Raw genomic sequence first — 14,726 nt, 5'->3', positions numbered from 1 at the left:
AGGATGAGGTGAAACGGCCAAAACTCCAGATCGTGATGTTGTGCTTTAGAATTGTAAAACTAGATTCGTACAAGCAATAATATTAGTCAATATTAGTTCATCGTAACAGGGTGTTTGTATGATCACAGATCTCATTTCACGCTTACGTTTCATGTTTTACGTATTACTTTATATTTATTTTATGATCATACCAATTTACATATGAATTTTCTTAAGATCCCAACAATATGTATGCTTTTGACAGATATCTAACTCCATATTCTCTCCCTACCTAACGAAAAGATCAACACCAGAGGGCAGTGAAACTCAGCCAATGCAGACCACATGATACACTGTTGTATGATGCACTGTTTTACCATAATGTTCTACAGAGTTATATAACTATGGTGCCAGATGCAAACAATAGTTTTAGTTTTTAACTATGACAAATCCATTTCTTAGTGTGCAAAACCTTTCCAGGGTATATTTCTACTCTGAATGGACATTTTGAAATGACCACTGAATTCAACTCTTGTTTCCTGCAAGTGAACAGACGTTTGTGCTCATGTGCAGTGTTCTATGACTGATCAGATGTTCTATTTCCCCAACAAAAGGATCAGATAAGTGTTATCAGTTTGGATTAAAAAATATTAATTTGCTGATTTACCCACCCAAAGTTCCAAACAGGTTTAATTTAGCATATGTTCTATTCTAGAGAAGTTAGGGTAAACTACCTTACTGAAGGACAGAACAGCAGATTTTTTTACTTATTTTCTTGGTGATTGGACCTTGCACACTTTCAGTTACTGTTCAGATGCTCTAACTGCTAGGGTTCCTTCTCCCTCAGAATGTATACCATGGTAGTGATGGTTGCCAAAACTACTGGATCAATACATCCCATGGGAGCAGATATAACTCTGTCTTTTTTGTATTTTAACTTGCAGAGGGTGACAGGAAAATGTTCAATCTGTTTTCAATGGTTTATATTGGGGAGGGAGGATAAGTTCAGAGGTCAGGGGTCATGGGTCATGTGTAATGAGAGGGTAGCAAGAAGAGACGGTGGGTAACTTCCAGAATGTTCTGAACCCTGTATTCCAGCATTGCATTCTGATGTTTCTGCCATTCTGCCTTCCATATCTTTATGGGTGGTTGACTGGGTGCCCTGCTTGACTTCTCTCTAAAGCGTACCTCCGCGCCCACCCCACTTACAGCACCCCCAAGTTTCCTTCCCATGTCCTCCTCCACTTATGCTACAAAACAATGGGAGTCACTTAAAGAAAAGCTGCAGTTGACTTGGGGAGCTACTCCCATGAGGCTATTGTTAGAGCTCAGTATTGTTACGCCAACAATTACCCTGCTATGGAAAGATTCTATTCCTTTATTTGGGATGATTCAAATAGGAGGAGTTAAGGCCCTTATTGGAGTTGTATGGGCCTGTAAGACTTTTGTTCTTCAGAAGTAGCAGATTGGAGGGTGGTCGTCTTTGCTCAGTGTGATGAGAATGAACAAGGTTAGTGTGAGATTTGTCCAGGCTGCAGAGATGAGCTAGGTCATAAATTCAGTTCTATATGTACAATTTGAGCTGTTTGGTTACTGTCACCACCTAAATACATACCTGATTTCCATTCATTTTATATGACTGAAATACCAAGACACAACCAACAACAATATTTTTCTTTCTCATATTCATCAACTCAATAGACATTCATCATGACACAATGTTTTTAAACTGTTAAAAGTAGGCCCAAGATGTCTCTGGGCCATGTGACCTGATAGGACAAATTCAGTCCAAAAATGCATTCAGGTGAAAAGTTTTTAGGGGAAGTAGTTGTTTATAAATATTCATTTTGGAGGTGGGTAAAATGTTTTGATTGCAGCCAGGAGGAGGAGGAGTAATAGCCTCACCATTTTGCTGATGTGTGAACCCCACCCTTGACATGATAATTGATCACCTTTAAAAAGGTAGCTCTACATCAGACATTTTAATGCCAGTTAACTGAAGACAAAATTTAGACCAAAATGTGTTTCACTAAAAGCTTAATTTGTAGTGATAGTTACTCTTGACTAATCCGGGCATGATTAACAACTAATACGCTAATACAACAACTAACAACTAATACAACTAATAAACTACGGGGTGTTGGAGGGTTCATGGGAGTTTGCCCAACCAATCCACATGTGTTTTGTGGATTTGGAGAAGGCATTCGACTGTGTCCCTCGCGGCATCTTGTGGAGGGTGCTTCGGGAATATGGGGTCCTGGGTCCTTTGCTAAGGTCTGTCAGGTCCCTGTACAACCGAAGCAGGAGCTTGGTCCGCATTGCCGGCAGTAAGTCAGACTTGTTCCCAGTGCATGTTGGACTCCGGCAGGGCTGCCCTTTGTCACCAATTCTGTTCGTAATTTTTATGGACAGAATTTCTAGGCGCAGCCAGGGGCCGGAGGGTGTCAGGTTTGGGGACGACACAATTTCGTCTCTGCTCTTTGCAGATGATGTTGTCGTGTTGGCCCCTTCTAACCAGGACCTTCAGCATGCACTGGGACGGTTTGCAGCTGAGTGTGAAGCGGTGGGGATGAGAATCAGTACCTCCAAATCCGAGGCCATGGTCCTCAGTCGGAAAAGGGTGGCTTGCCCACTTCAGGTTGGTGGAGAGTGCCTGCCTCAAGTGGAGGAGTTTAAGTATCTAGGGGTCTTGTTCACGAGTGAGGGAAGGATGGAACGGGAGATTGACAGACGGATCGGTGCAGCTTCTGCAGTAATGCAGTCGATGTATCGGTCTGTCGTGGTGAAGAAAGAGCTGAGCCGCAAGGCGAAGCTCTCGATTTACCAGTCAATCTACGTTCCTACTCTCACCTATGGTCATGAGCTTTGGGTCATGACCGAAAGGACAAGATCCCGGATACAGGCGGCCGAAATGAGCTTCCTCCGCAGGGTGGCCGGGCGATCCCTTAGAGATAGGGTGAGCTCGGTCACCCGGGAGGAGCTCGGAGTAGAGCTGCTGCTCCTCCACATCGAGAGGGGTCAGCTGAGGTGGCTTGAGCATCTGTTTCGGATGCCTCCGGAACGCCTTCCTGGGAAGGTGTTCCGGGCCTGTCCCACCGGGAGGAGACCCCGGGAAAGACCTAGGACACGCTGGTGGGACTATGTCTCCCGGCTGGCCTGGGAACGCCTCTGTGTCCCCCCGCAAGAGCTAGAGGAAGTGTCTGGGGAGAGGGAAGTCTGGGCATCCCTGCTTAGACTGCTGCCCCCGCGACCCGGCCCCAGATAAGCGGAAGAAGATGGATGGATGGAAAAATCTAAATATTACCACTTGTTCTGGATGAGTAAAGAGACAAGGAGAATGTGGATGCTCTTGTCTGAATTGACTAGTGAAATAATTCCTTATTGTCACACTAACTACAGAGATGGCATGGGCTAAATTAATTCAGCTGCAAGTTGATACATCTTAATGTCAATTTTTTGTGAGATGTGTGTGGTGTGTCTGCATGCGTTTATTTCAATTCACATTCTCAAACACGTAAAGGTGGGATGGCCAATAGACCAGATGTGGCAGAACAAAGAGTTCAGGTAAGGATGTAGGGTTTGAGAATTTCCTAAAGGTAGGGAGGGGCTGCTCCCCTTGTTGCTCCACAGACAAGCATCACAGTCTTATACTGGATGTAAGCTTCAAACTAAGCTGGTGTTTGTGTGAAGCATAAGAGAACTTGAACACCAGGCGAGCTGTGGCATTCTGGATACATTGTAGGGATTTAATGACACAAGCAAATGAGACAAATAAACATTGAGTAGAAGTACTTCTGCTGTGAGATTGTTTGCCTGGATTAGGACCTGCGACAGTTTTCGTGTGAGGTAAGGTCATACTGTATAGTAGTACAAATCATAAGAAGGACCCTTGAATAACAGCTTGCTTTCATCACTCCCAGACATCACTCTGTAAAATTCATGCTTGAAAAAAGCGTAAATTCTATCGATAATCACATTAAACAAGTGATTATGTGTTGATATAAAAATGGTTGTATTGTGCCTTTCATTTGACTGCAAAGGACAAGGGGAATGATCTTGGGGCCGTTTTACATTACAGGAGTGAGACAATTTACGTCCACTGTCCAGACATCTTTTTATACAACCTACATAAGATAGGCTGTATGAAATATATTTAAATAAACAAAGTAGAATAGTGACAAAAAGCTACTTGCCCTTTTCTTCCTTCAGCTAGGACGCCATTGCACTTGGCTTGTAGTAATGACAGTATGGGATAGAAGTGTGTTTGACCTCAGACTCTCAACAGATGTCATGTCCATTAAGAATAACAGTAACATATCCTTTACAGAATGCCTGCTGGGGGTCTTCCCTTAAATACGTAAGATATATAAGAAAAATTATATTGGGCACTCCATAGAAACTCACTATGGTTTCTAAGGTTTTTTCAACCATCACTTTGTTTTCTAAGGTTTATCCAATTATTACTTTGGTTTCTAAGGTTTATTCAACTATCACTTGGGTTTCTAAGGTTTATTCAACTGTCACTTTGGTTTTTAATGTTTATTCAACTATCACTTTGTTTTCTAAGGTTTATCCAATCATTACTTTGGTTTCTAAGGTTTTCTCATCTATCACTTTGTTTTCTAAGGTTTATCCAATTATTACTTTGGTTTCTAAGGTTTATTCAACTGTCACTTTGGTTTTTAATGTTTATTCAACTGTCACTTTGGTTTGTAAGTTTTATCCAACTAATACTTTGGTTTATAACAGTTATTTAACCATTGCTTCGGTTTAATATAATGTGGAGACAATGGGATACAGTCCGTTCTGATTGCTATGATGGGTTGAGAAGGATGGAGGAATGGAGGGGGCAGTGCTCTATGGTTCTGACCTTGTCTTGTCTCCACGGCAGACGTTGGTGACCTTTTGACTCAAACTCTATAGTAAAGGCCAAATTCCCACTCAACACTTAAATGCCCTTCACAAAAGAAAAAGACTGGCGATCGTATATAATAGTAAATTGGTTTGTTTGTCTACTGTATAATTTTCATGTAGTGGATTTACCCTATATTTATACATTTGTCTTTCTTCACTGAGTGTTTGAATTGTGAAACCAAATGAACACAGGCCAGTCATCTGCCGCCACAGTAGCTTACGACAAGTATTTCAATATCAAATTCAAACAGTTTAAGAGGAATATTGAGTTATACTTAAAGACAATTTAACTTCTAGGCTCTGACCATTACTGTATCTTCTTGTAATTTTTTATTTGGCAGTTGTTAACTCTGTTACAAAGTTCTTGTGCATCCTCCAGTAACATGGAACAATATTTTCTTTCAAGTTGCAAACAAATCACTCCTACCACCTACAATCTCAGCTCTGTAATTGGCTTTCAAAAATAAGGATGTCATTGCATATACTGTTTACATATGTAGGGTAACATGGAATAAAACACCCCCCTCCCAAATTCTTTAAAAGAATAGGGGCAACCTACCCCAGGGAATGAACATCTTACCCCGCTAGCTGAGCAAAATGCCCCTTTCCTAAAAACCATGTTTTTTTAAATAACGTAATAACAAAATCTGTCAATTGTAGCCATTTATTTTCTTTTATAGTTTGTTCCATCTAAGCATGGCAATATTTACATTAAAAAAAAATCAAAACTTTAGATTTTTGTGTCAGCAATTAGACATTAATCCAAGATGGGGTGCGTCTTCCTCCACGTTACCGTACCTTGTCTTTAGTCTCGGCAATGGATCTGCAAAATGCCCTTTTGCTTGCAAAAGGGTAAGCAATACAACATTAGCACTACTTTACTGATATTTATAATATTTAAGATGTATATTCATACTGTCCATATTCCCATTTCTACATTCTCAGGAATTACTGCTAGTTTTTAATGTGATGTATATTTATGTATACTTCCCCCTACTTGGGAAAACTGTACTGGGGACTCCATAGTAAACTATCACTTTGGTTTCTAAGGTTTATCTAACTATTACTTTGGTTTATAACGTTTATTTAACCATTCCTTTGGTTTAATTAAATAATTTTCTTCTGGTGAGTTTTTCTCTGTACTGATATGGGTCACGCAGATGAGACCAATTTAACCAACATTTTGCATCAGAATTAGCACACACGTCTTCACCCCAGGGTAACCAATATTGGTTATTGACCAGGGGGATTATATGCATCACTACAACAACAGCCAGACAGGGACATCTGTCCTTCCAAAACACATGCCACCCTTCACTCAGAACTCTTTATACTGAATAAAGCTGTCCTGATGTATGATTTAGATAATAGTGAAAAGTTTGAATTAGGGGACTGTCACACTCGTATGTTGATTTAATCTGTGTCTGGGATTTCCAGTGGTTTATGCCGTAGCCACAGGCCATTAAGAATGGAAAACAATTTAGAACAAATGTATGGTCAGGGGTCTTGTGCATGTGTGTAGTATGTTAACTGGCTAACATATGTTAGGATTGTTAAAAGATCCTCCTCTAAAATAAAAAAATATATTTTAAAAATATATATATTTTAAAAAGAGTTCAGCGCATTTATGTCTATATTTTTGACTGTAATAACGGATTTACATTTTCAGTAAGGAAGCACCATGTCGCTGTCCACCAGCTTGTATCACGCTAGATTGAGATATAACAGACACAAATCTACAGAACGTAATATAGTGTTTCTATGACGTTCTATGATGCCATACCAAGGAATATTCATAAAAGGACCATCTATTTGTATGGATACAAATTAAATTATCTCACATATATTCGTGACCTCGGATCAAAATGTATCTATTAAAATTTGGCTTTCATTATCAATTGGTTCATGACGATTGCAGTACGGTCCTGTATTCTCTTAATATATGTATATACTCAAAAACACACAGAGAATATATTCTTATAAGATTCATAGACAAAGTGATTTGCATCCACAAGACATTGTGTCTTCGCGTGTAGCTTTAACTGGGCGTGCTCGTTTATGCTAATGAACAGCGGGGCTCACCCGGATTTAGCGCCAGTGCAGATATAGCTACTCCCTACTTTATCTTCACACTGGCGCGAAAAACGCACCGTGTGGCTTTTTTTTTTTAACCAGTCTGTGGGCGGAATCAATTACACCACTTTTTTTTTTTAAAACACAAACTGCCGAAAGATCTTTATATCGAACTTCAGCTTTGTTTTCATATATTTCGCTGGGAGTGACCTAGGGTTTAGCCTATTTTCTTTATTAGGAGTTCCAACTACCAGCTAATACGGAGTAGATTCGTATCGGGTATTGCTGATTCGAATCCTTAAAGAAACCGGTAAGTGTTTTTTAGAAGAGTAATCTACCTAGGATACATAATACCTACTAACATTTTATTATTGTGTGTGCAATTCATGTTTTAAGGATTGGCTGCTGCTGGTGTTGCACCCGTTCCATTTGAACATCAAGACAAAGCAAATACCCTCTAGCCTACTTTGTTTTGTCTCAATGCACGGCTGCCTGGGACTGCGCTTTCTCCCCATTAATGTTCCACCAGGCAGCGCACCTTCCAATCTAACAACGTAGTCTCTGCTTTAGGTGGCACAGTGGCCAAGTATCTGAAAGGACTTGTGTGCAAAAGCATATATGTTTTTAATGCTTTTGTTGTGTTAGATTCAATGGCGCAAACAGCTCGGTGAAGACTGTTCCTTATATGGACATTTTAGTTTACTACTGGTAAACCCCCAAAAGATGATATCAATGAAACCTATATGTAGTCCCGGTTGTACACAACACCAGACTCGATGTAGAAAGCACTTAACAATTGCTGCTGGTTGCACACGTTTATTGAAAGCAGTCTGTGGAAGGGGAAGTGTTCATCCGTCCTCGTCATTTTGTATCTTAAAGATAATGTCTAGATTACAAAGTAATATAGCCCCTGTATTCAAGAAATAGGACTGACGCTCACTTTTGTTTCTTTAGGTCGTGTGAAGACTTTTCCTTTAACATCGCAATCTAGTGTAATCATTCATGCTTGGAATATACTCCAGAGTATCGTGTAATAGCTGGGAGATGGAGTACGACTGCTATCAGCACTACTTTTTAGATGACCTTGACAAAGAAGAGGATTTCTACAAGTCAACCGCGCCCAGTGAGGACATTTGGAAGAAGTTTGAGCTGTTGCCCACCCCTCCCATGTCTCCCAACCGGACACTCACCGGTGGTACCGTGCACGTCACCCCAGGAGACAAGCTTGGCTGGCTGTCTAAGGTCTTGAGTCAGGATGACGAGTGCGAGGGGCTCCCTGCCGAGAAGCTTTTTGGAAACGTGAGCTCCATTATTATCCAGGACTGCATGTGGAGTAGTTTCTCGGCCAGTAAGCACTTGGAGAAAGTCAATGGACGCCTGTCAGCTACGGCCCAGCCTCGTCTCTCCCAACCGGCACACCAGAATGTCGCAACTATGAATGGAAGTAAAGTGCTGTGCAGCTCACTGACTCCAGCTGACACTCCGCTGCCCAGCGCCATGACGACAGAATGCGTTGATCCGGCAGCTGTGCTCACCTTCCCGACCACCGGCTGTAGGAAATCTGCTTCGTCAGGCTCTGAGTCTCGCTCCGATTCCTCTGGTAAGAAACTAGCCAAGCAGTAAATACACTCACCTCTCCTAGATGTTGCCCACTCAATGCGTCAATGGGCGGTAGCCAGGGAAACGCTCGCATCAGGCTGGTTGTTGACTTATGCTGAGTCAAAGTATTCGGACAGTGTATCTCCATCTCTGAGAAATGCCACTGGTTTAGTAAAGGTGTGTTAACGGTTGCTGCATGTGCTTTGGGTTACAGCTGCAGTAGATCAAGTTTTAAAGTCTAATTGAAGTGAGATGTGAATTTGGTATTTTGGTGATACTTCCACACAATGAGGTTGAAATAACACAGCAAATGTTCAGATTGTGATAATGTCCTTTTTTGTAACTGCTGCTTGGGGGTAAAAACACTGAATCACAGTCGGTTTGGGTGGGATTGTGCATTTGGCCAACTGGCCAAGGGAATAGGCTGTAGATTAGCCAATCAGGTCTGTGTGCTAACATCTTTAAATCCTAATGTCTGTAACATCAGACCAACCATTTAGCCCAGGGGGAATGTATAGGTACAAATTAGTTTGTTCATTAAGACAGAATTATTATTTAAGTCCAGCTAAAAGGCTGCACAGGGTTTTTATAAACCTTACCCCCTGAATTCTTTGTAATGTTTTTGGTTTGGTGCGTTGGAGTGGTAGATCCAGGACATTTGGTCACTGTGGTTTCTGATCCTGTGACAATCTTTGTTGGCTGAATCAATATGATCCTGTGTCTTTATAAAAGTCAGATTTCCAGCACACCTAACATGGAAGACCAGACCGTAGCTAATTTTCTGTTTTCCCTATGAAAATATAGACTGTAAAGTGTCCTTTTAATAGTTTTTCATCTCAAGGACACTTTCCCACGAAGCATTTAAGACGTGTTTTGCCACATCGTTTCAGCTGGTGATTTCCTATGTTTTCTCCACTAACAGCCTGTCAGAGGTAAGGGGCTTCAAGCCTCCTCTAACTCCTCTTCATGTGTATTTATGTGTGATGGTTCTTTTGATGTAACAGACAACGACGATGAGGAGATTGACGTGGTGACTGTGGAGAGTAAGAAGAACCGCGTCAGACTGTTGGGCCGACGTAATCCTGGGACCCCGACTGTTCACGACGACCCCTGCCCAAAGCGTTTTCACATGTCTGTCCATCGACAGCACCACAACTACGCAGCCCCTTCCCCTGACAGTGACCCTGAAGATGAGGACGACGACGACGACGATGATGACGACGACGACGAAGAGGAGGAGCCACAAACCAAACGTTCCTGTCCTGCGTCCGGCCACAAGCGGCCAAACTCCCCGGACTCCACTTCCCCCGCGGGGTCCTCGGCAGATAGCCCCCAGAGCTCCGACGCAGAGGACACGGACCGCCGGAAGAACCACAATTACCTGGAGCGGAAGAGGCGGAATGACCTTCGCTCCCGCTTCTTGGCCCTGCGGGATGAGATCCCTGGCCTGGTGGAGTCAGCCAAGACCCCCAAGGTGGCCATCCTGACACAGGCCACGGAGTACCTGCTCCAGCTACACACCAGAGAGAAGCACCAGGCCCAGGAGAGGAAACGCCTCAAAGCTCGTCAGCAGCAGCTCCTCCGGAGGATAGCGGACTTGAAGCGCTCTTGAGGGCTAACAATCCAACAAACTATTTACAAATGAACTGCCTCATTCTAAGAAGCCATAGACCGCTCTATAAGCAAGTTGCCACTTTAAAAAAAAAAAAAAAAACTAGCGCTGTTTAACAAACGAAAGCCTCCTTCATATAAAGCTATCGAGTTCCTTTAAAACTTGGTGGATCTGTCAGCTTGTGAATCCATGGGAGGCTGGCATTTAGGAGATTTCTTTTTTTTTTTTGTGTTGTCTCTATTTGCACATTGAGTGAGGACAAGGTGGTAGTTAACTATATGTGACAAACATTTGGTGAGTTGGTTCATGGTGTGCATGAGGAGTTATTTCAAGTTTAAAGGAAGAGGTGAACCGTTATATTGTTTCTAGGCTCAATTACTACCACATCTAGAGCTAAATGACACTGCCTCAAACTGGAACTAGAAAAATGGTATGTTTAAATTTTAATCTATATTGGTAGCAAGCTTGCCACAGTTGTATTTGATGGAACTCCAAATATCCTGTCAGCTTTTTAGGAAGCCCAGCTGATTCACTGTCTGTCCTTTCATGTGAAAACTACTTTCGGAATTCACGGATAAGGGTTATGATAGATGTTGATTGAGTGATTTACACCTGCTCCTGGGTCTACTTGAGTAGTAGACTCCATTCAAGTTCCATTGTGAGGTACTGTGAAACCAGACTGCTTGACCGCGAGGGCCTGCTGTTGGGTCCTCTCTAGGTGAGAGGATGCTGTGATTAACCGGAATGAACCTGATGTCCAAATGTCATAAGACTGTCTAGGATGTAGGGGTGAGTTGATTGGCTGTTTAGTGTAAATAGGAATTGAGTAACCTTTTTGTTTGTTTTGAGTTATTTTGATGTATAAATTGTTTTTGTAAATAATAGCATATTGCTCTGTTAAGGATATTAATTTTTTTTCTCTGTAACATTGGTTTCGGGGAGCTTCTATTTTGTTTAATTACACATGTCACTTTGCTATGTTCACTGCTTGTTCCTGTTTGAATTTTCTGAAATGAGTAGATGCATTAAATTTGATATATTTGCATATCATTTTGTTATTTTTGTTCTTTCAAATGGCTACACCAAGTATATTGCTACTGTTTTGGCTAGTTTACATATTAAGAAATTGAAGCAGTGCATTTTTGACCGTAATTCATTGTGTTTGATCATGGTTGAGGAAAAGGAAAATCGGCATTGCCATAACACCTCATTAATGCATGAACACAATCCCATTTGTCAACTTTTGCATGACAGATCTAATGTCAGGACTGTATGACTTAGCAGCTCAAGCATTACTTGACTGCTTTTCTGTATCCGTTTCCATGGAAACGTGTATCAGTCCACACATTTCCTTTGTCCTTCATGTCATTATCAAATGTCAAGTTTATCATTGGATGGTGGAGATGCTTTCAATGCAGAGTGAGTCAAATAGATATTTTCCTGTCTTTGAAAGGCCGCATATTATTCAAGTGGGTTTTTCTACTGACTTTAAAGGTGGTATTTGTTTCACCGTGTCCCAGGCTTCGCCGTCAGGATCTGGCCAGCTTGGAAGCATGCCGAAGCCGGGTCTAGTCTAGATAGAGGGTGAATATGTCCTTGAAATGTGTGAAACCTTGGAGGATCCTCCCCTCTGCAGTGGCTGCTGCATGCTGGACACCTGATGTGCTCTCAACTAGGACACACACACACGTTGTATCTTTAGAACTGTCCCTGAGGGGTGGCGAGAGGGTCTGCTCTGAGCTGGGATTAGTCCTATTATAAGCAGGCATGTCTTCCTTCTGCGTAGTAGAAAGTGGATTGAATATTGACTGCAAAATGGAGAGGTGCTATGAATCCTCAAGTGGAGGCAATTTTGTATCTATTATAGGAAGCTTTCATAGTTTCCTGTGACTCGTAATTTCTCCACTTTCAGGTATTCTGAGGATGTGTTTTTGCAGTCAAGATATGTAGGTTTGTATTTAAAGGCCTGTCAGCTTGTGTATGTTTTATGACTACCCTGCTGGGATTTGGTCCTTTGTTCTTTTACCCTTGAAATGTAGCTAGGTGTCATCTGCCATCCTACACAGCTGGTACTATTTTCGTATGCTTGAGAAGTGCTTGTACAATTAGACAGCATTTAGCTAAGCGTCGAAGGCCAATAGGATCAGTAGCTCTTGTTAGCATAAGGAACGGTAAACAGCAATTTATACTGGGCCCACAAATGATTCTGCAGTAATAATTAAACAGTGTAGCCGCAGTGATCTTTTTTGTCAATGTTAAAGGAAAATATCACTATTTTAAAACGTGATGTTAAATTCTTACTTGCCCTCAATATTGTCTATGGCCAAGAGCAACTGTAATCTATGGTTACATTTTCTTCACTTTGTGATGTGTGTTTTAAAGAACTGAACAATGGATTCCAACTCGTCTTGGCTCTTTGACTACTTTCGAGACAAAGAACCATTTAACGTCAAAACATTTTTTTTTAAACCCTGTCTGAACAGGAGAACAGTGATTGTCAGAAATGTGAGAATTGGGATTATTTGATTATCCATGGATAGAACAAGCAGCCAGATAGACCAGTCAGCCACACCCTCAACCGTCTCACACCTCACAGCCCTTTGTCCTACGCTTGACGGTTGGCCGTTAACCTGCATTCACTGAGCCCTATCTCAACCCCTGGGGCATCCTTTCTCTGTACCATTCAGCTGGGAATGTGTTCTTTATGAGCTTGCTTAGTGAGGTAGAATGTTTTAGCTCATACATACACATCTGTTGCTAACCAATACCGTTATTAATCAGTTAATGAAACTGTCTAATTTATAGGCTGATTGTGCATAGTCTTCTCTATACAATACATTTTTACTTTTGATATGCCAGCCTTTTGGATGCCTCAAATCTGATGTTCTACATCTCCAGTTTTACTGGTTATAGTGCTTTTCCTTGAGAACATTTTCATTATTCCACAGCAAGTTGTGTGTAGTAATGTGTGTGTTAGTGATCAGCTGCAGATTGTGTGTGATAATGTGTTTGTTTGTTTGTAAGGAAATCGAAGCATCCTGAGATCAGATAGCATAGTATTGGAACAGATAGAAGCAACCTGCTCTCTGAGTTTCCTGATCGGTAGACAATGCAACCAGATAATTGCAATGCAACCATTTGCTAAACATTGCTATACACAGTGCATACTGTCAGTAATCTTTACACTTAATGAAAACATATTTTTGTCCAGAGAACCCACTTGTTTTGTATTTGCAGTTTTGCACTAAGTAACTCTGGAGGTGGTTTTCAAATGTCACATCAGTACCTAATGATAATAATAAGAGAAAATGCTTGTGTAAACACAACTAGGAAAAGTCAATAGTTGTATGTCTCAAGTGTGTCTCTTTTCCTGCAGAGCATCATCAGGATTTTTCCCATGCAGGAAGTGGTGTGTAAGAGGATCTCTTTGTCCTGTGAGCTGTTCTGTTCTGCTGGGGGCCCCTGACGGTTAAACTCCACTTGCTCGTCCGACTGGCTTTTCTGGTCTGAATCCCTGCTCACACTGCAATAGCTAAAATGCAGCATGTGCGATCCCTACCACATACATGTTCTGGAGGAAACACACATGTTCATGTGTGTTCCATTCTCAGAAATATCTGTTCTACAATGATCACTGTTACAGCCTGGCTGTTAATTACATCCAAATGCATGTCTCAGTGCAGTCATTGATGTGTCTGTGCGGGTGTATCATGTGTGTGTAGTGGAATGCTGGTTATTCTGAATGGGTTCTGGTGGTGGTCAGATTGCAGGGTGTTCATGTCTGATCAGGGTGGGGCTGTGGACGCTTGATGATTCAGACGGCCAGTGGTACTGGGAACTGTCTTCCTGAAATTGTAGATCCTCTCCTCAGTACAATCTGTTCTCCAGTCTGTTCTCCAATCTGTTCTCCATTCTGTTCTCCAGTCTGTTGAAATCTCTCTTTACAAGCAACTATCCTGATTACTCAACTCCTGGGCTTATGCCTGAAAATGTCTTTTTCTCAAATATGTGAACCATGCATGTCACGATTACACATGCTTTCATTCACCTCTCCTTCCCCCCGTGCTGTTAATCAGCACCATCAACCCAAACGCCTGCCCCTTGGCTGACCACGCCTTTTTCAAACCAAGAATGCATATCAGCTCCCATTCAATACCATTGGGCTGACATGGTCATACTTAATGGTTGATTTCATGGCTGTGGTTAATTGACCTGGTATGGTAAATTGGTTAATTATGGTTAATTGTGTTATTCAAATCCCTAAAGAACGCGCGCGCGTGTGTGTGTGTGTGTGTGTGTGCACTAGGCTGTAAGATAACTTTTTTGGGTGGCTGGGGGGTAGGGCTACTGTATGTCTGGATGTGTTTGTATTTGACTATGTTTTGCTCTATTGCAATTTTCATGCTATTTAAAACTCAAATACAGTAGATTCCCTCCTCGTTGCTGAACTTAATAATTATGCGCCTAGTCAACCCAGTGCGGTAATGTTAGCCCAACAGAAATCACAGAACAGCAGTGGAACAGGTCCGGGCACAGTTATTTAATGATG

The 14,726-nt window shown here is 41.8% G+C and overlaps 1 protein-coding gene across 1 annotated transcript; it reads left to right on the top strand.

Moving 5' to 3' along the window:
• The first annotated feature begins 7,023 nt into the window (after positions 1-7,023).
• Positions 7,024-11,222, top strand: LOC105015619 (protein L-Myc-1b-like). The gene is made up of 3 exons (XM_010878900.4): positions 7,024-7,276; positions 7,921-8,566; positions 9,570-11,222. Exons 2-3 carry the CDS (start codon positions 7,969-7,971, stop codon positions 10,175-10,177), a joined length of 1,206 nt encoding a protein of 401 aa, XP_010877202.2. The 5' UTR covers positions 7,024-7,276; positions 7,921-7,968; the 3' UTR covers positions 10,178-11,222.
• Positions 11,223-14,726: the final 3,504 nt, after the last annotated feature.

Source organism: Esox lucius, chromosome 15, assembly GCF_011004845.1.
Source record: "Esox lucius isolate fEsoLuc1 chromosome 15, fEsoLuc1.pri, whole genome shotgun sequence".
Classification (NCBI taxonomy): Eukaryota; Metazoa; Chordata; class Actinopteri; order Esociformes; family Esocidae; genus Esox; species Esox lucius.
The sequence above is the reverse complement of the archived record's forward strand: the minus strand, read 5'-3'. Positions and strand labels throughout refer to the sequence as shown.

Excerpts from the sequence above, each read along its gene's own strand:
- LOC105015619 (XM_010878900.4), top strand. The coding sequence starts at position 7,969 with ATGCTTGGAATATACTCCAGAGTATCGTGTAATAGCTGGGAGATGGAG. Across the intron at positions 8,567-9,569 it reads GTCTCGCTCCGATTCCTCTG|ACAACGACGATGAGGAGATT; the intron begins GTAAGAAACTAG and ends TTGATGTAACAG.